Source organism: Vanessa tameamea, chromosome 16, assembly GCF_037043105.1.
Source record: "Vanessa tameamea isolate UH-Manoa-2023 chromosome 16, ilVanTame1 primary haplotype, whole genome shotgun sequence".
Lineage (NCBI taxonomy): Eukaryota > Metazoa > Arthropoda > Insecta > Lepidoptera > Nymphalidae > Vanessa > Vanessa tameamea.
In genome coordinates, this window is record NC_087324.1 from 9,166,847 (window position 1) to 9,190,288 (window position 23,442).

A 23,442-nucleotide genomic window follows, 5' to 3' on the forward strand; every position below is an offset into this window, starting at 1 on the left:
GAAAACAATTTGTCTAAAATTATAATTGTTTGACAAAGTATTTTCCTCAACATCAGCTTATGAAAAAATATATAATTGCTAATAATTCAGTTAAAACCATATTAAAATCCTTTTAGGTACGATACACATTAAACGCGCCGCATCTTACACGTGGTAAAGTAAATTCGAATATAGACTTTAAATAAAAACTATTTTAATTATAAGTCCGTATACCTAGAAAAACAGTCGACTGCGATCGTACGCTGCCGTATGCGAGCGCTCCGCGGTTATACGCGTTCCATGCAAAAATGTCCTTTAAATATTATGCAGACAGTTTAAATTTCCGTTATAAGTACATGTAAAACGCGATGCGGCGCGATTCGATGCGACGTGTTTGATGTGAATCGTACTTTATAGTTGATCCCTTAAATCGGGACAGTATTAAATGGCTTTAATGTTGGCTCACTTGACTGGAATCAGGTCAAATAAATGATTATGTGCTTAAAAGTTATTGGGTCTCGAATTGATTTCTCATTGAATTGTGAAATTGAAACTCATTTTCGCCTCTGTTCTCAAGAAGAATAGAACACAATAGTCTTAAATTATGGGTATCATTTAAGACCGAATCAGTAGATTTAGATTCTGTAGAAATCGTATCTCACTTGTGAAATGGTGACAACCGACTTACTATGGTTTGTCATGTTTAATCAATGTCGCTTATGATATTCTGACATTACACGTTCGTGCTCTGCGGTGAGTTTCGACTTTCTTCTTGCAGAATACCTCGTCTTATGTACAATCGTTAAACTTATGTTAGAGCTACCTTTAAACTCTAGCGACACTACATAAAAAGTAAATTAATTTAAAAGTCTTGTGACTTAAAATTTATTATAATTATTATTTATGGTATTATATTTAGTAATTATGAGTTAAATTCTTTATCTCCCTAATGTTTAAAACGAATTAGTATATCGTGTTTTTTGCTGATAACATTCAACCTAAAATTAAAGAGGAAGTGTAACTGTCTTACAAAGGGGTGTAATGTTTTCAGGTATGTATGTGAATTCGTTTTTCCTCCACAACTTTTAGATGTCTTAATATATTCAGATGTGTGGTGTACCATTAGAATCCTCACAACATCCTGTGACACCGGCAATATGGCAAAGTTGTGTTTTTTAAATGTCAAATTCTAGTAAGTATATACCATTGTTTTAAACCTCTTTGTTCATAATATACCTACCCTAATGTATTTGTGTATATTGGTGGGAAAGATACAGAGATTCCTGCTTGTTTTTCTTTGAAATTTTACCTCCCGAATAGACGATTTGCAATTTATACAATATTCTAAAATGTCGATTCAAACATGTCTGTGAGAGCCTACTTGAAGAAATTATATTTCGATTATAGTGTTGCCATTACTCTATAACAAACTATAGTCGAAAATTTTCAATTATGCGGTTATGACGTGTATCTGACACGATACGTTTCATTCAAGGCCACAAATAGGCGTGCATCCACCATGCGGGCTCGTTGAGCATGCCCACAACCCTAATTGAGGTCGACGGTCTCAAACGACTTAATAAAATTAAAATAAATAACAAATCACACTTGCATAATCAGACAATAAATTCAAGCTTGATAATAATTCTCCAACAAATATATTTCTCAATTCCTTGCAATAATCTCCCTATTTCCCGTGACAGATTAATCTTTTTAAAAAAAAATTTACATATTTGTGCCAGTCTTAAATATTATGCCACATAAAATAATACTAAAGTTTAACAAATAATTAAACATTTTTTTTAAAATAATAATTTGATATATAATAATGTAAAATAAATTGTTTCGGTTATAATAATTATGTGATATAATTAATGATGACATCGTATGACATGGCACCGTGTTGGAGGCTAGGGTTACTCGCTAACAGTACATAACAGCCTCATCCACACGTACGCGGGCGAATCTGCGAACGATAACTATAATGAACTAGTCTATCATGATTACCGTAACAATCGTACATTTTTAAATAATACGATTTAATAAAAAAAATGCTCCTCATTTATTATTATCAAACACTAGATAAGGAACGGCCCGGAGATTGAGGTCTGAAGCAATATCGTGGAGATGAAAATTACATAAGGTGAAGTTGAAAGCGGGAAATCGTGAAATATCCACCTGAGAGGTACTTTTTGGCAAATGTCCAACTTTAATCAAACGGTTTTTGGTGAATATATATGTATATAGTTCATTTTATATTTTTATATAAGAGATATATGTATGCGTGTGTATCAGCGTGTGTGCATGTGTGTGTATGTTAGATTTTATGCTTAGTTAATAAGGGTGAGCTGGTATGGTATACCCAAAATCGAATAGTTAACTTGAACTAATTTAGGTAAGTAGGTAGTTGTGTGATAATATCTGAATTTAACTATTTAAGGAATTAAACTTAACAAACATCTTTATCAAATTATATGAGGATCATATAAAATCGTTTTAAGTCTTTTTAGCAAATATTTAAATGACCAGAGTCTACAATAATTACTATGATACGTATTAAACAGATGATCAACACCCGTAGAAAGGAAATTCGTATTAACAAATATCTGCTGAACATATATTTTAAATAAATGAATAGATTTTATTAGATTACATAAACGTACAATATTAACTTTCGTAAATATGAAAACCTCATACGTATTATTATATCTTAATTATCGAGATAACATTTGTATCGTAACATCACAATATGATGCAAAATTAATTAGTTCGCCTCTCCGTCGTGTTCCTCGTTACGAGAAGTGAAAGGAAACGCTGACAAAAGATAAATTCGTCGGAGTATTCGGAAGCGAATTTAGCATCCGTCAAAAGTCAAGCTTGAATTGATATCGCGATTAATTATCTCCCCTCGGGTAACGAATCAAGGCCTCCGATTAAAGAAAATTAGTGCATTATTTATACTGAACGAGTGACGGAATTCAACAATAGCGGGAATTTTAAAAGTTTTTTTTTATCGTTAATTAAATCTTAACCTACGTTATCTTATTAAGAAAAACAAAGTAGGTTATAAATAAAATAATTTTAGTAGTATGAATTCAAATTCTATAATATTTATTTTATTAACTATTAAAATACCATCGGATATTCTACTTCCAAACAGCGGTATTCAGTATTCTTGTGTTCCGGTTTGAAAGCTCAGTGAGCCAGTGTAAGTACAGGCACAAGGGACATAAAATTTTATTTCCCAAGGTTATTGGCGATGTAAGGAATGGTTAATATTTCTTACACCATTATCTATTATCTATGGGGGGTGGTGACCACTTACAATCAGTCCCATTTGCACGTCTGCCAAATACAGAAGTAAACGTTCCTCGTCTTCCACATTAATGTAAATTTTTTTTTTATTTTAATAGCGCTCTAGCTTATTTATTTTTATGGAATATATATATTTTTTTAATTGTTTGTGTTATGTACCTATTGCGTTTAGCCATAAACATTCCAACTTTATGCTATATACATAAATAATATTATGTGAAACTGTTTTGTGGTGTATACATTATGTAAAATTTGAATAATTTCATTTCTGCCTTCGCGTAGCGTTCTTGTTTTATTTCGACATAAACTTTATGATTGTTTAACTTGACATAACAAGCGATGTAAAGTAGTCTATGTTTGGTTAGGACTCGGGGACTCTTCACTGTCTGGCAATATTAAAATTCGTTAAATTTAAACAATAATTTTAAAGAAGCAAGTTTAAATAATTACAGCTTGGTTTAGAATTCTAGATAACACAAAAATATATCATGTTTATTACTGTGTATATAAGTAGATAATCAATCAATATAATGTCCAATTTCAGAATATAATTTGGCTACGTACTTAGTTAAATTTTAATTGAATTGGGATTTTGGCGTATTTGTGTAAAACACTCGCATTTATGATATTCTTTTAAAAATACGATATCTAAGTACGTATAAACGTGAAATTCCTAACGTTATCTTCGACAGGAGGTTTATGACTAGCCTTGGGACATATTCCGGCTGTTACTTTATTATATATGCTTTAAATCTAATACACAATTACTTTATATATGCAAGTGATCGTCCATGGGTCGTTCGTCCGTCATTCATTCTTATAAAAATATTAGAAATATTGATTCGATTAAGCTCAGTTCGATGCTAGCTTAACTTTATTCTATTTAAAAAAAATCCGAAGTAAAGTCAAAATACATGTTAAGGATTTTTTAAATTTATCATGACGTGTGCTGACATTGGTAGCAATATCATAAACTATAATTGTTTTATTTTATTTAATATAGTATATTATTAAAACATGTTATTTATATATTTTAGCTTTCTGCATTCCTTTTTTGTATAAACTTTAACAATACCACATTTCACACTCCTTCGTGCGTGCAATATCTTTAAAAGGGGAACAAAGTTTTGCCTTAACGTATTAATATATGATTTCAGAAAAAATATTGGAGCCGAGAAGACCCATAAGATATAATATCAGGGCGAGACTCGTGTTCTTCATTTGCGTCTATAATTCAACGAATTTATTTATTTAAATTATAGATACTACTTTTGGGAATATGTCAAATCAGTAAAAACAAGTAAAAGGGTCAAATCTTACTGGTCTTTGATTACTTTGCGTCGGATTCCTCCTTACTAATATATTTTATTTAATTGGTAGTTAAACACGATTAAAAACGGACTGGTAAATTGGCTGCCTGATGTTAAGAGGTCACCATTGCCCATAGATTTTGGTTCTTTAAGAATTATTAATCATTCCTCATAATGACATCAATGAACGACCAACCTTGGGAACTATATATATGTCCCTTGTGCCTATAGTTACTCATGCTTCCCACCAGACACAACAAATGAGTGGCACAACAAAGACCTACCACCAAGTTAAATTCATTTAAATTAAGTGTTCATAATACAACTACAATATACCTATAAAATATTGTGAGAAACCGACATGACTTCAACCAGAAACTTCCAGTGTTATAGTTCGGAAAATAAAACCTTGAATTGAGATCCATATTCTTCGACGTTTACGTTATTAGTTTTCTTACTAAATATTTAATTTATAAATAAAACAATATAGTGATAATGAAATAACTATTAGAAGTTTTGAAGTATATAAAATATTGATTGTTTTAATTAAATTTGTGTAAATAAAAAATCAAATATGTCTTGACTTATTTAGTGTTGTATGTAATGTACTGTAGTTATATGAGGAAAGTGAAGCTCTTTAGTTGTCCAGCTAAATTAACCAAGCGGTAGTTAGGATTTACGAATTAGTCAAACACTAATCTCTTTACGAACTCTTAATTGAATTGACCTTACTTGCTTAAGGGAACGGAAATGGCTGAGTTGCGTCCAGGGGCTAATTCTACTAAATTATAATGGTAATGATACGTTTCTATACTGATCCAACTTCGATGATTCCTTACAAAAATTAGCCTCAGCTTAATCGTAACTGCTGGCCAATTCTACTTATATATATCGGTTACAATAAGAACCGATAAATATGCCGATGTAACTTTGACGGAACCGCAACTGCATCGTTGGATTTGCAGAATAGATTTTATATTTCAATTTGATTGCGATGAACTGTCAATCTAGAATGTTATACAGGGCAGTAGACATATTTATATCTAGGTATTTTTATTAGCTTTATAACTGTTCTAGAAACTCTTAACTTTTATTCAACCCTTATTTAAATTTGTTAATTTTGACATTAATAAAAATAAAAATTCGATTTGACATTATTATAATATATTTAGAGCAGTTTCGAGATCAGATATTTTTATTGATTCTGCTTTAGTAGTCTTACAGAGTAATTTAAAGAAGGTACTCCTTACCATTTGATATTTAATATAACATTCTTAAGGAGGTAATTTGAAAGTACAGATATTATAACAGTTTATATTATTTAAATTGAAATAAAAAATAATTGTTGTACGTAATGGTTATCAACTTAACCCTTTTCAATAGGTATAGGCATCGTCTCGTTAGCTCTCCCCAGTGATGTCGGATGAAAGATTATGAAAAGTTTAGTTCAATTTTATTTCATCATACATTAAAATGAAAATAAATATTGCACAGACAAGCCTTAAATTAATTACTAGATTTATTTTAGCTGTGTTGTCTAACTTAAAGCAGAATGATTCTTGTGGAATAATATTTCATTATTTTCGATATAACAAACGAACAATATAAGTATATGTTTTATAAGTATTATTCGTTTATTTAGATATTATATTAATAGGCGTTATCTCCCCATCTCCACGAGAAAATTATTTAAAGGGAAAGTAGTCACAAGTTATAACCCTTATAACTAATTGCTTACTTACACGCAAACCTGACATTAACAAGAGAAGCCTTTACGTTGTTAGTGCTGTAAATAACGATTATTTTATCGTTATTATATAATAAATTGTAGCAATAATCGTTATTAACGAATGTGCGTTATTATTCATATAACTGGATTCTTAAATAAAATAATAATATCCTTGAATTAATCTTGGCTACGTTAACGAAACTTAAATTTAACTATTGTCACGAGAGATATAAAATATCACGAGAGAGATATTATAAATGTTGTAGTGTAAAAGTATATACACAAATAAAGGTTCAATATATATAGCCTAACTCTCATAGTCTAATGGAACGGCCATCCAACATGAATCAGACGAAGGACTAGTGACCTTAAGTGCTTTCCAAGCCAAACTCACTTTAAACGAACTCGAAAAAATATTGACAGAACATCCCAGAAAACTTTTACTTGAGACAAAAATAAGGTAATTATTAATAAATAAATCTACTAAATTATAATGGTAATTATCTATAACATTAAAAATTATTTATTGATTAATAAATAATTTTTAATTTTATAGATAATCCTAAAACATAAAAGCTAGCTCAGTTATATTTTTAATATTATAACACGAGTAACAACTACTTGGTTCTGGTTTTTCTTCAAGGTTTAACAAGTTTCAGAATAAACTCTCTTCGGAGTATAATGACGCTAAGTATCTTTATTGCGTGTTCGTAGGAGATCAAATAAAATGCTTTTTTCTTTTTTATATATAAGTGGTGTTATTTTACTAAGTTAATATGATCACGATTAAAGAGAATAATATAAAATTACAAAAAGTTATATCCAAGGCCTGCCTTTAAAAAGGGTGTAAAATGGAAAATTTCAAAAAGGCAAAAATTATCAATTTTAGAATTCTAGGACCTTCGTAATGTGGTAATAAAGCTTAGTAATTAAAAATAAAATGGCGTTTTGATATAAAACATATATTTTAGGAAGCTAGACAAGGGTAAAGGGGCCCCGATAAGTGCATTGCTTAGGGGCCCCAGCGCGGTAAATCCGGCCCTGGTTGTATTAGTAAAATTAAAAAGGGAAAGTTGTAAAAAATGAATTTGTTTGGTGTGATTATGTTAGTGTTTTTTGCTTCAGAGTGGAACTGATGCACATATCTGATCTATAGAAGGTATATTGTTGAAAGTTAAGTTACATCACGTCAAACGTTTCGGTTACATAATTTTTTAAGAACATATTTACTGTTTATTTTTATTTAAGCTGATATTTTAATTGTGAACGTTAAAAATATTGTTTATTTCAATAAATATTTTATTAAACAAAGTTGTCATAATTATATTTATTATTAGGTATTTTTATTTCAAGAACAATTGTCAAAAGAGTGTTTATTTGCCTACTTATTTTCATTTAAAAAAAAGTCCTGGCAAATGGATCTCCTGCAGGTAAGGGTCCACCGCCCTGACTAGCACTGTAAGTAATATTAACCCTTCCATGAAAAAAACATAATAAATACATTTGTAATTCTAAATTTATATAAAAAAATGTTATGAAGGTAAGTCCAGTAGGTAAGTAATTAAGGAATATTTATATTTGTTCAGATCGCGTCCCTGCGGATGGAGCTTAACGCGAAAGGAAACTTCGCGGGAAATCCTGGTTTGACCTTTCCAAGATTAATGCTCAATACAATATTCATTTACTTTATTTAAAGAATCATACTTTTGTAAATCATTTGATGTTAAAATATTAATAAGTTTTTTTAAAAATATTTAGAATAAACAATGAAATAAGCAATAAAAAACCGCAAATTATTATTAATAATAATAATAAAATTTCACATAATTGAAACACTTGGGCATTGGAGTAACAATGCATAAACCTTTATTAAAAGTATAACTCCTTTAACTTGTAGGTACAGGTGCATGCAACAGAAGTGTTGGTTAATTTTTGCCCAGAGGATCGGAATCGGGGAAATGCTGTTAGCATCATTGCTACCATTAAACGCGATCATTATTTGTACGGTAACTATTTAAAGTTTGTAAAGCCTGAATGTATATTAAAAATCATGTTACTCTTAAGACTAAGAAATTACACACACATAACATTGTATTGTTGCTTAGCGAATCAATCTTCCAAAGAATGGGAGAGAAATATCTTGTAACATCTTATTATTTTTTTATTCAATAGAAAATTGCAAAAACAAGTCGTCATATCTATTTTTTATATTTATCAGACTGACACTGAGTAATCCTCTGTGAGATATTAATGAGGATAAATAACGGTATAGACAGATATTTGAAATTTAAAAAATACATTCGATTCTAAACAAGATCAAAGAAATGTTGAAGCATTTATAAACAAGATTTACTAATACTCGTAGATGTATCAGCCGACGTCTGCAGCTCCAATCCCTTACGAAACTAGTCGAGTGTGAAAATCAGTTTGAAATTTAATTTTGACGTCGCTATAGACTACATAGGATGCTACGACAAATCTGTCTGAGCTTACTTAAGTTATAGAAACGTAATATAATGGTAATGACGATATTTAATTTATGGTTGTAACATACTTTACAATAAATATTAATAAATTATTATATTTTTTTAATAAAGCTTCGTTTAGTGTTAAAGCGCTTCCCTTAAAGGTTTCCCCCACTATATTCTACAACATATTTAACATGTTTTCCGTATAATGAACATGTTTCGAGATATGAACAGTTGGTCAACAACTTTGATTAATATTATTTTATTTGCATTTCCAACAATTATCGAGATATTTAACAAAAACAACAATTAAAGTTGTTTACGCTGCTATCTTTCCTGGATTGAATGGGAGTAACTTAAAGAAATAAATATTTTACGCGGTGAGCGTAGCAATCAGTTCTAGCGATCAGCGCCACGAGCCAGTCTGCCACATTCGTCTGCAATTAATACGGCTTTCATGAACGAATCCAAGAGATATAAACAAAACCTTATTAAATATAAATATATATAATAAGACTGATTTAAACTAACTACAGTTTCATACAAATTTATTTTTTAATTACACTTGCAATTATCGTGTCTCGTGTTTGCTGTAATCTTTATTTATAAATAGAAATAGCTTCAATTTGTACTACGTAACTTAATTTACTATTGAAACGGGCGTCGGCAGGAAATAGACATATTCGTGATAACTCTTCAGACGCGAAGTGAAAATCCTTGCCATATAATGGATTTTAAGCCTTATTCGTTCTCACTGAGATTAGTGACAGAATAGCTTACAGATAAGAAATGTTACGTACATGTGTTCTTTTCGATTTATTTATTTCTATTTAATTATATACATTTATCTTTTTTTATTAATTTAACATTTGATTGCTTTTATTCGATTTGTTTTAAGTCTCTATGTGGTATATTGCAATGCATAAAAAGTAATTACCTGAATTTTACGGGAGGTCGCCTTCCTATCATCTGCCAACCTTTGGAATGCCTTGCTCAATGCTCAATGCACTTGCCAATGCTCGGTTGGTTGCCTGATGACGTTTGTAAGGCATTAACAGTATTAATTCAATCAGATTCAGTATTGATTCAACGACAACCGCAAAGTTTTTATTTCAATAAAATTACTATAACTTGTATAGACTTGTTTTTGGAATTTATATTCTATCTATATATCTAAATTCCAAACTACTACAGTTTGGAATTTAGATTGCATAGGTACTCCTTATCACAACCGTATTAGTATTGGGAAAAAATTCTGATTATAAAATTAAATAATAAATTTAGTTAGTTTATTGCACGCTATTGCCTTTTTCATATATTATGTAAATTAATATGTACCTATTAATTTTATATTTTTAGAATTATATTTCATGCATTTTTCATTTGTGTATTAAAATGAAGTGTATTTATAAACATATGTCACGATAAAACCGATGATATTTTTTAAGTGGAAATTTTTAAGGAAACTTTTAAGTGCGGAGACACATGTATTTCACGAAAAATACTTGTCAAAATGGTTTCTTATTTTTTCTATTCAATTCAATCATAAGCTAAGTGGACTATATTTGTGCCAAGAAAGAAACTTTATTTCAATACTATATTGGACGACGATATTATATTATTTATGTTCTCAATGCGAAACAAAAATATATTACTTAAAATATCTTGAACAAAATCCGACCGTTTTTCTCGGTAGGTACCATCCGCTCATCATATATTCTACTATCATGCAACAATACTAATAATAGTATTTAATATCATACTAGTAATAGTATTTTTGTGTTCTGAGAGTGAGTGAGCCAGCCAGTGTAATTACAGACATAAGGGACGTAACATCTTAGTCTCCAAGCTTGGTGGCGCAATACATTTTAACCATTCCTTATATAAACAATATAAGGAAAAAATTCTTACGGCGACAATGTCTATGGGCGATGAATATATATACTTATTTATTTTTATTTTATTTATTGGAAAAGTTACACCATCAACATATCACTAAGCACTTAAAATTAATATCTGTTGGGTAACATACAAAATGATACGTCTTTAAAGGTGTAAACAACATTGATACGAGTATGTACATAGATTTGTAATGATTGATAAATAGTAACTATTTATTAGTTTATCTTTTCAAGAAGCAGTAAAATTATCACGTGAAATACAGTTAGAGATGAAACCAATATCAAACATTTTTTTATAAAAAAAAAAACAAATAAGAAAATCTATCTTGAAAATGATTTTCTCTCAGTATTTGATATCTATTGACATCCTGTCTCTAAGATTTATCGTAGCGTAAGGAATTACGGACTCCATTCACGAATGAAGTACTTTATTGAATAGCCTTTAAACATACGTCGAACGCATCAATAAATAGAATGAGTATAATCAAATAGGCCAGTATTTGCTTACACTAAATCCATTCACATAAAAGGAAGTTTATTATTCGCAATTGTGATATATAAAACCTTTTTACATAAGAAAACCATTATTCCAAATTTGAAATATTTCTTTAAATTGTAAATTTATGGATAATAATTTGAAAATTATAAAAAATAGTTGTTGCCCGCGGCTACGCTCGCGTTTTAGGGGTTAGTCGTCAGGTATTAGGCAAAACAAAGTAGCCTATGTCCTTTCTTGGGATTCATACCAAATTTCATAAAATTCAATTCAGTGGTTTGGCCCTGAAAGAGAAAAAGACAGAGTTACTTTCGCATTCATAATATTGGTTCTAATTAGTATAGATTCTGTACAATTTCTGTAAAAGGTAAATGAAAAGATCTTTCCAGTTTCCTAGTACTTATTCGACGGACGTAAAAATAATGTATCATACATTATTTTTACGTCCATCGAATAAGTCGATTTTCAGTGATGTACCTAATTAAATACATAGTTAACACGATTGAAAGCTGTACATAAAAAAACCTATAAATCGAAATTACTCGTAATGCAATATCACAATTTATTTTTATATCTACATACACGTAATAAGTTATAATCCAGCAATCCAATAGCCGCAGCAGGGATAAGATGGATGGTCACGGATGAAAGGCGCTCATTAATTAATCCTCTATAACTAATCATCTTAAGTGGACTGGAATTTATTCATTTTATAACAGATATTTCTATATAGAATTATATAATCATGATATTGGTTTTTAATTAATTCAGACTCATTTACGTTTAGAAGAAAATATATTTTTTAATGAATGCGTCAGCAAAATTAATTTGTACTGAAAATAACGGAGAGTTTATCTACATGAAGAATTGACTATAAACCTATTCTTAATATACATGTATATGTTTATTTTAATTAATAGGGTATTTTTTTCTTTAAGCTCGCTTGACTTCAAATGTTAGTTGCTAGCGATCTTAGGTATATATTTTAATGGAGGTTAAGTTAGTCTATACAAATGTGTAACTTTCCAAGGCGAAGTTTCATTCTACAATGAAATCCCGCAGATATTTACTTGTGTATTTTGCTCATCATTTATTTAAACTTTTATATTTTTTAGCTTATATTAACAAATAATTATTAGACAAGGCATATTATCCTGTATAAAATTGTATAGATGACAAAATATCGTAGAAAAAAAAACAATTTTTTTTTAAAGAATAACGACTCAGCTTTAATCTGCATCAAGAACATTCTGTAGTCATAGAAGATTTAAAAAACAAAAAAGATCTACGGTTTAATTATATTTCATAAGCTTAATTTGTATTCATACTTTGAAAAAAACCTTGAAAATGTGTTGGATGAACTGATGAAGATCTACCAAACCGCATTGAAAAATTGTGATGTATAGGCTCCAAACCTTCTACTCAAAAGGAAAGAAGGAAATCGGTAGTATAACATTTAGACGCTGAAGTATAACTTTTTATTGATTTCCTTACCGTTTTCAAGCCTCGATTGAATATACGTCCCGAAGCGTAAGTAAGCCTTTATTATATACTATATATAATCTTGTAAAATTACGATTCAAACCCAACTTGAATAAGGTATATTTTGATATACATTTTTAGCGGTAGAATACCAGCTGAGGTTAGTATTCACTCAGATTCGCTTGCACAAAGCCCTATCACTGGTAATATCATCAGTTATAATAAGCTTACAACTTCGATAAGATGTTTTAGAGACAAGATCGCTCTCTGTTGAATTCGTCGAATGCCACGGCTTTGAGACTTGATATCGATCATCAAATTTAAATCGAATCTTCTCATCTCCGCTTTAAATTGCTTATAAATTTTTGAGCCAATTTCATGTCTGCAGGCTAGTTTAAAGTAAAATGAATTCAACCAACTCTAATATAATTAACTTGTTCGGAACCATTCGAAACTTACCTATAGGAAAAGTTAAATTGAATTTTCTTATTTTACTAAGAATTGAAATAAAGATACAATTTATTTAAGCATTTTTTTTTAAACATTATTCTTAAAATTTTTATTTCAGATTATTTTAGTTTTTTAAATATTGAACAGCGAATCAATGAACGTAATTAACAAATGGAATTTATTTAAATATATGAGTTTTACGATTTCGATTACGATACCGATTACGATTTCATTCATTAGAATGAAATGAAGTCGAGTACGAGAATGAAGCTCTTTTCGTATTTGAACATTGAATTATAGATAGTTGACTTTCCTCAGGGGTAACTATGGGAAGGTAAAGTAGTATCTTATATTATGTACTTGTAAAGCATTGATATTCTAATTTAATAAACCCATTCAATAATTTCTTATTTTCCTCGAATAAACAGTCATTATTTTCTTTGTTTATTAAACTTTTGTACAGAAAAAATGTCATAATATAAACAAAAATATATTTTCAATAAATTATTAAATATTCTAAATAACTATTTAAAGGCTTAAACAATTATAACATTTGAAATGAAGTCTATAATATGACCAAAGAATACTTTAAAAACACGTGAATCTTCAACCAGAAACGCAGCGCAAGAAAATTAATTCAGCCATCTGGTACTTTATTTTATGAAGTGTGAATATTATTTATTTTCACAAACAAGCCGCTAGTAAAATAGCTGCCAATTTTCAGCTTGTCATTCCTCTTGGAACCACCTAAGAATTCTAAGGAGCGTGTGAATGACGTCTCGTAGACGTCTGTATGTCAACGTAAATATTAACAATTTCACATACGCTATATTAGTTTAAAAGTTGAGAGAGAGCTTGAATGTTCGTAGCAGTTGTAGTTTGAAGATATTTAATTAAATTTGAATGTGTCAGAATTAACTCTCTGGAAACATTTTGTGATATAATTCTGACCCTTTTTCTACATATGTAAGTTATGAATTAAAGGGTTGGATACAGCTGCCTTTGTGAAAAAGGCTATATATTCCATCACGCTGGACCTGGACATGGTGACCACTCACCATAATGTGGCCCATTTGCTCGTCCGCCAAACTATATCATAAAAAAATACAAAAAGATAGATGCAAGTTTCCCATTATCATAAGCATAAGGTTTCGAATCTTGGGTTAAAATTGTTCCATTTAATAAATACAATTAATATATTTGATATAATATATCCATGTTTATCATCATTAATGGTCAAAACGAATTATATAAATATTGTTCGAGCAAAAACAAGTTAAAACCTACTGTTAAAGTATGTCCAATGTCACAAGTCTGATTAGAGACACATTCGTGTTTGTGCTTCAATGGGTTTCCGGAAGAAGAAACAACAGGTATTTGCTATCACCACAGAGCTTGAAACGATAACGTCACTAGCAAATACATTTTACAATTTACAATAAGATAAACATTTTCATGCTATTTTATATTCGGAAAATAAAATGCAATAAAATTTGTAGAATAAAAAATACCTGATATGGCTATAAATAATATATTACATGGTTGGCTGTAAATTCAACATTTAACCCAGACTTATCATCTTTATCCAATATTGCAGTTTTAAATGTGTCGTTAGTTTGTAATATTGTGAGGAAATTGTCATCGTCGACCAATTGTCGTCCACTGCTGGACATATACCTCATAAGGTGTCTTTCCACATTCAGTTAGGTGGTGCGTCATCCTCTTCAAGTCGTCACCTGTTCGGAGGCTTTTTAAATGGAATGATAATTTCGTATATAATTTAACCGAGTCCTTGCTAGTTTAATAAGTTTGACCACTTATAAGTCCTATGTTTTTTATCATAAATAGTAACGATAAATAAATCAATGTTTAAATATATATCCATAAAACAATTTTAATAAATAAAAATGAACAATATTTTTTTTCAAGAGTGAGAAAAAATAATGATTACTTTAGACGGATTTATTGCTCACGTAGTATCCTTAAAAACAATAACATATTCATTTTTAATAACCTTTTAGTTATATCTTTTAAGCTACTGATTACAGTAACATTACATTAACATTACAGTATACAGTGCGTTTAAATAATTTTAAAATATTTCTATATATTAATATAGAAATATTTTAAAATTATATATATATTATCTATATATTAATATAGAAATATTTTAAAATTATTTAAACGCATAACAGGAAATAGCGTGCGGTAATATACAGACGTGTACACCTTTTGTTTTGATACCGATTATTTGAGAATATTTGTCTAAGGCATATTATTGTCTATTTCAAATATTATATTAAAACTTAAAACATAAATATGGATTCAAGCAATAATATACAAAAATTTGATATGTTATCTGTTGTTTTTTTTTCGCTTAAATTACGAAAACGTAATCTGAGAAAAAATAATATACCTGGAGTTTTTCAAGCGAATTCGGTCAGAACAAAGTAGAAGAAACGATCAATAACTCTTTAATCATTCTAATTCATATACAAATAAACAAAATATGAATGGCAAGCGTTTCCTTTGTATAAAAAATAATTTTAATTTTCACTTTCAAATTCAAACAAACCATAAATAATAATGAAAATGTGACATGACTTTCGTGTAGATATATTATTAGAATTAGAGCAATGTGGTGGAGTAAGTTCCAAACCTTCTTATCAATAGGGGGAGGAGGCCTTTTCCCAGATGTGGGAAATTAACATGGTGTTACTTCACTTTTTAGTTTTACCGATTGTATTATTTAGTCATATTTAATAATTTTATAAAAATATCAAGAATTAATTTAATTTTACTCAACTGTATAAATTTTAATTTTACCCGTGCAAACTGCGATCGAGTAGCTTTACGATGGCAAAAATAAAATATTTTAAAACAAAAATTGTAACTTTCGAATATTTCAATTAAAATATATATTTCTTAGATTTTGTTAATAACTTCCGATATAAGAGTACATTTGATGAAGAATTAATCAATTGTAAATATTGTATCATATGTAATTACTCATCAGGGCAAATCATAACGAATTACGTTCACACGGCACCTTGTTTGCGCACAGCGTAGTCGCACGACACTACTCGTATGACTCTACACATTATCTTTGCACACGGTATCATGTATTTGTATATAAAGGCAGATATACTTTAATCTGTATGTAGTTATCATTAACAAGTTATTCGTCATAGTTGACAGACCTATCGACAGTGTTAAAGTGCAAGTATTGTTTATATATTATATGCGTATATTGTGTATTATAACAATGAATAAAATTAAACATTTATAACACTTAACCAATAATATTGTTATTGCGTTTATTAAGTACTAATTGTCGCGTCGATCGCGATTTACGAGTAGTCGACAGGTGTTGGGAATAAAAAAGCCTGTCTTTCCTTGGGTTTCAAGCTTGCTTCAACCCCAATTGCATTTATAATATTTGTAAATATATTGTTGTATAACTTATTATTGATTAAGTATAATGTGCTATTTATATGGACCTCAAAGTGTTTTCTTGAATACTGTTTGTAATTTTAGCTTTAACTTAAATGCAATATACTCGCAATATATGGAAAAAATAATAATCAAAAAAGCATACTTTAATTCCTTATTATACCGATCGGATTGACATATAGTATACTTTCACAGTACTTGATAGACTGTGATGCATTCTAAACCCTAATATTCGTTTAGGTTAAAATATCTTCAGAATTCAATTAATCAATCGAAATTTATTCAAGGCAAAATACAAGCACTTTTGAATCGTCTTGTTAGAGAACTGTATTAAACGTAAAGGTTCCCACCGATTCCAAATGTGGATTTTACTGAAAAAACCGGTGTTAAACTCAGTATTTACTGTTTATCAATATTTATAAATATTAAATCCATACTGAAAGTCAACAAGTATTTAATAAGTATTAGTACGCAGTAGTAATATCATCGATAAAATCTTGTTTTGAATTATATAACTTTTTTTTTAACCATTTTAATTTATGAATCGACGAGGTTAAAAATCTATGTACAGTTTTTATACAACTTTATTCTATTTACAAATATCTTTTTCTATTACAGAAACCATTTACAACGAAAATGCCGTGCTGCAAAGTAACTATCAATAAGACCAGTAGCTGCGACATGAAGTGCGATAAGTCGGGATGCTTTTGCATTCCATCAAATGGCAAGAATTGTATTTACGTGTGTCTAGATGAACAAGATAACATCATTCGATGCGATGATTGTAAATGCGACAGTTGTAATTGCAACTGTGAAAAAAGTAAGTGCGTGTGTATTCCAACAGACGGAAAAACTTGCGTTTGCGTGTGCCGCGATGGAGAAACTATCAAGCGTTGCAATGATTGTGCGTGTACATCAGATTGTGGAACTGATTCTAAGATGTGTGACAAGAATGGCTGCGAGTGCATCGCAACTGATGGAAAGGCGTGTATTTGCGTTTGCCTTGATGCCACTGGCAATGTCATTCGTTGTGACGACTGCCAGTGTGACAAATCTCCCTGCAAATGCAATAAGTCGGGATGTGTTTGCATCCCAACTGACGGAAAAACTTGCGTTTGCGTGTGCCGCGATGGAGAAAATATCAAGCGTTGCGATGATTGTGCGTGTACATCAGATTGTGGAACTGATTCTAAGAAGTGTGACGAGAATGGCTGCGAGTGCATCGCAACTGATGGAAAGGCTTGTATTTGCGTTTGCCTTGATGCCACTGGCAATGTCATTCGCTGTGACGACTGCCAGTGTGACAAATCTCCCTGCAAATGCAATAAGTCGGGATGTGTTTGCATCCCAACTGACGGAAAAACTTGCGTTTGCGTGTGCCGCGATGGAGAAATTATCAAGCATTGCGATGATTGTGCGTGTACAGATTGTGGAAAAGACTGAAACATGTAACATGAATAATTGTAAGCTATAATTTTATTATAAAACAACATCTTATTGTAGGTACGAATTACATTAAAATATTTTAGGTGATGAACTTTTTAATTGTAACATTTTTCTTTATTATTTTTGAATTTTTTTCGATGGTTGTAAATAAAGGTAAATTTATATATAAATATAGTTTTCCTGAAAGTTATACTTTATATGGTATCCTTATCCGTCAAGGATAATATCGAACGAGATTTTTTTATAGTTATGAAATAATATTTACAAAAATGTTTAGTAAATTATAAGTCAATTACATTTATGCATTTATTTATAATTAATTATAAAAGACGAGGCAATTTATAACAAATAAAGTTATTTTTGTAATCACCGGCTTTTATATGGTTAAACGACTGTTATTAGTATATCAAACTTGTGGTCGTTCCGACATTCAAATTCTTGTAACTTCGAAGCACAAAGACTTTCATACAAAATTACCTCTTTCATTTCCATTAAAGTTCAAATTAGCAAAAATCCAATTTCAACAGACGAATCGTTATCAAATAATCCTGTATTCCCAATTTCCATTTCCTAGACTTAATAGTAGGTTGTTCATATCAATGAACAACTATGTGTATGACTATCCAGTCACAAACGATTTATAAGTATAGATTATAAAATAATTTCTTATAAACGAAGTAATCACTAGATAAGTGAGTTATTTTCCCGTAGCCTGGGGGATGAAGCGTGACCCAGTTTAAAGGTTACGCGTCCCGCCACTTCTGTCCGTGACTTTCCGCTTTGTTGAACAAATCAGCGAGGGTCACATTGTTCCCTAATACCAAAGCATTATTATTAAGTCTTGTAGTTTATTGATAACTGAAGGATGCCTCTATGACACTAATACATGATTACTTAAATATGACTATAATAATGTATTATTTACAAAGGAATTTTGTTTTATACAGGCTCTTTACTCCGTTTTTATGTTAGTTATAGGTAATATATGACACAGTGGCTTATCCCGGCTTGTTTTTAAAAACATGACGTCAGCATTGCTGACGTCACGAATGTCAGGGTTTGGATTTCTATCCATCCACGAAGGTATGAAATTAAACGCAGGAATTATTCGTCTTTGATTTATTCCAAGCTGAGGGGGCCGATTGCTTCGACGGCTCGAACAAGCCTCCCGATCCCGGCGGGCGTTCGGCAGTTTGTAACAAAATTGGATGAGGCCACTCAATATAACACCTATTTATGGACGGTAAAATATTTCAAACTAATTTAACCACTCAAAATTTACTAAATATAATTAATTTAATAATCAAACAGTTTTCAATTATTAAAAATAATTAAAACATTAATTTCCGGGCACGTGTTTTTCTTGAATACGTGATTTTCCGCCGACGTATACATAGTTCTTAATGCTACGGGACAGTCTATCTTATTTACTATCGATCTATTCACTCACGGTGTCACACACCTCCACGTCAAACTATTTTTTACAAAATAGACTTAACATTTTGTTGAAATAGCGTAGTAAGTATATCTACAATAGTTGAGCAACATTTCCGATTAGGCGTTTTCTCGATACTACAAAAGGCCTTTAAGCGACTTTACGTACAGGTCGTATATATATTTATTTTCTAAATAAATATAAAGGATTTCCTAAATGTATTTCATTTTAATTAATAAATTTGAAGCTTGTGTTAAAAACAATAATAACATAACACACAAAAAAGAGTTCCAGCAGTTAAATTTCATACAATTTAAATTTAAGTAATTTCGACTGACTTGCTTTTAATTTAATTGTAATATGATATTACTTTAGCATAGTTTGAACATATTCCAATAAAATATATTTAATTAAATGCAAAAAAGTGTTTATGTATACTATAATAAAAAGCTGATGAGTATCGAGAAAAGATATTCCTTATTCCAAATGCGCAACATAACGCATGAGATCTGTTATGCATATCGACTGAACTACACCGATTCACCGATACCCATAAAACAATATCCCACGGTATGGTTGTTAGTTGTAGTTATTTATCATCCCAAACTTATTGTAACCCTGATAAAAACAAACGTCCGTAAACTACTGACATTAATTAAACAGCGTGCTGCAGGAATTGTATGAAATATAGAGTACTCTGAATTTGATCCAACGTGTAAGTTGGATCAAACAATAAAGTAAATTAAATTACAAGAACTATATCGTCCATATGAAGTGCGGACGCCAAATAGGCCAACATATACAATTTGAAATAATCTACTAACTAGTTACTATATATGTAGCAACTATTTAAACACTACTGCGACCTTTTTACTCATGCAAGCCAATCTGGGTAGGTACCACCCACTCCTCAGATATTCTTCTGCCAAACAGCGACTGTCGGTATTGTTGTTTCCGGTTTAAAGTGAGTGAGTTAGTGTAACTACAGGTAAAAGGAACATAACATTTTAGTTGTTACCTGGAAGATGCCTGGATTAGATCGTGGTTTTAGCGATAAGGCCGCCTATTTACATCTTTCTTGAATGTGACTTATGTATTTGTTCATTCGTGTACAATAAAGAGTATTTTTTTTTAATTTGATTTTATTCCCAAAGTTGATGGAGCATAGGTGATGTAAGGAATGTATAAAATTTATCATTAAACATTTCTGTAACATATAACACCTCATCTCATTGGTGACATTTTCCGACTAAATAAACGAAATTCCGGTGTAAAGGGGAAATACTGGTAACATTCTTACCACCATTCAATGTGATCATGATTTGTATTTTACCTACCTACATTCGTAATCTATTTAAGTCCTTATTGTTCACTATTCTTATGTAAATAAATAGGAATATATTATATTATTTATTTGATATTAAAAAGTAATGTATATTAAATAAATACTTTACGTATAGATTAAAATAACATGAACTTAGTTACTCTCATTAAATATAGAGCTAATATTATAGCTATTATTACAAGTAACATTGAATCGCTTTGATAATTCGTGAGTCGAGATTTTACGAGGCAGAGGAATGTGTCTGAGGGCGCTCGCTGAAATTCGCAGTTCATCGGTATTTAACGACAATAACTCATGAATTAATTAAGTATTCGAGTGCCGAAAATTATATGAAACGCTGATGGAAGATGTCTTTGCATATATAAAACGAGAATCTGAAATATTACGTATATTACGTTGTAATATAATACTGTAGATCCCTCCTTGTACAAACGTTGGAATCTAGTTTTGAAATAAATTTACAATACAATTAACTATTTCTTAAGAATATATAATATACATTACTTATTACTTTATTTAAAATTTGAAACCAAATATTTTCGCAATAACGCGACTTATATACAGGTTGCAAAGAGCAAATGTATATTTATTTTATATAAGAAAACACTGTCTTGAGAAATAATTTAGCCGCCAAGTTCAGCTCTTCGGGCTCCCTCACTTCCTGTTGGCGGAGGACTTCCCGTTCTTGTCTCTTTGATGTCTCCACCAAGGCACGATGTCTTATTATTGAATGAAATAGTTCCGACCCTTATCTTGTTATATATTTTACTTCCATTTAAAAGAGATTTCTGTAAATTTTTTTATTAAACGTTTAATACAAAAGTGTGGGTAAATATATTCTAAGAAAAATATACAAAGGAAGAGATCGCTATGTAGCAATAAGGTCGCCAAAATTGTGCGCGTTTTTTATTAAGGCTGGATCTATGTTGTATTTATTTATTTTCTCCGTGTGGTGTACAATAAAAATATAAAGTAAAGTAAAGTAAAAAATTTACAAAAGGAAGGGACGAAAAATATTAACACTACGGTACGTAGACAATTTGAAATTTGTTAATATAATGGTTAAAAATTCCGTATGAAATATAATAAATATAATATATTGCTTGACTCTGATTGTGCAGAAAACCAAAAACGCGGTGGTCTCAGAATTTATATTAGCTTTTAATTACTTTAAATTAAAAAAGAAAATGTAAAAACTTTACAATGATTATATAGTTTAATAATACGTTCTCATGACAAAACCACGACATTTTATTACTGTCTATTATACTTTTTCACTCTAATGTCCTTGATCCATCGGGATACTACCTATCATCATATAGTCGACCGCCAAATAGCTGTAATAAGTATTGTTGTGTTCCGGTTTCAATGGTGAGTGAGCCAGTGTAACTACAAACACAAGCTAACATCTAAACTTCCAAGGTTGGCGGCACATTAGCGAAGTAAGGAGTGGTAAATATTTTTACAGCGCCAATCTCTATGGCTGGCTGTGACGAGTTAACATCAGATGGCCTATTTGCCCGTTTGCCTAAATATATTATAAATAAAACCTTATCATCATACGTGAATATATTTACTTTAAAAATATCTTTCACTTTAAACATTATACAATTTGACACATTAATCTGGCTCTATCCGCTAAACTATTTTAGTTCTACATGAAGGGTAACTAATGCGGCAAGAATTATTCCCTTTGATAACAATCTTAATTATTTGCGCCGAGAATAGTTAACACATTAATTAACCTAAATACTAGTCTTAGTGAGAGTGCTATTTGCATAATTGATGATTTAAATGTAACTTCAAATTATTAAGTATTTGCTTAAAAGGGAAATTTTATAATGTACCTGACATTGTTCGAAAATTGAAACATTTTTTTTAAATTTAATTAATGAAAATAAATTATTTACTTCTTTTTAATCCGACCAAAGATTTTACACATTTCCCAAGTATTAGAGTTTCAAGCTGTCAACTTTGTAAATTCGGAGCACTGAGAATGTTTTACAGAAAAACCTAATACTGTTTCTCTATTAGGTTGTGTCGGTATTCAAAACTAGGTCTTCTAAATCTGTATCTTCATAATCTGGCCATTAGACAATGGAGGCAGTTTTAAGAAATAATCTGAAAGTTTTATTAAATAATATTTCTAAAATTATATTATATTCAAAGAATAAAAAGTAATAGAAAAGATAATCAAATATATAAATATATTTTACTTGTATGTAAAACAGGTAAAAATGCATTATAATTGTAACTCATTTAAAAACTGGGATTAAGTACTCAGAACGTACTCCAAGCTAAAAATATCCTACAGAGATGAAGATTATATTAAGTTTCCCCGTCCTCTTGTAGCATGTCGACGTCTTGAGGAGGCCCTCAGCCTGCAGACATTAACGCGCTTAGTACGCACTCAAGACGTATGTACACTTTGATTGTACCGCTTTTTCCTTTAAATCTTAACATATATTTCCATCTATAAATAAAACTTTGAATTTTTATGTCTCGATGTTAAATTAGCTTCTAATTAAATTAAATATTCCCGATGATGGTTTTATTCTATAATAAAAATAATATGTTTTGTCTAATTTATAGCTTCAACAAAAAAAAATGTTCTAGATTATTCGGATGAATTA

At 30.1% G+C, this 23,442-nt stretch overlaps 1 protein-coding gene across 1 annotated transcript; it reads left to right on the plus strand.

Annotated features, from left to right (window-relative positions):
* The first annotated feature begins 17,164 nt into the window (after window positions 1-17,164).
* On the plus strand, window positions 17,165-18,056 carry LOC135193692 (tenascin-like). The gene has a single exon (XM_064217278.1). The coding sequence runs from the start codon at window positions 17,220-17,222 to the stop codon at window positions 18,024-18,026; it is 807 nt and encodes a 268-aa protein (XP_064073348.1). The 5' UTR covers window positions 17,165-17,219; the 3' UTR covers window positions 18,027-18,056.
* Window positions 18,057-23,442: the final 5,386 nt, after the last annotated feature.

Bases quoted from the DNA above. Each gene is read 5' to 3' on its own strand.
- LOC135193692 (XM_064217278.1), top strand. From the start codon at position 17,220: ATGCCGTGCTGCAAAGTAACTATCAATAAGACCAGTAGCTGCGACATG.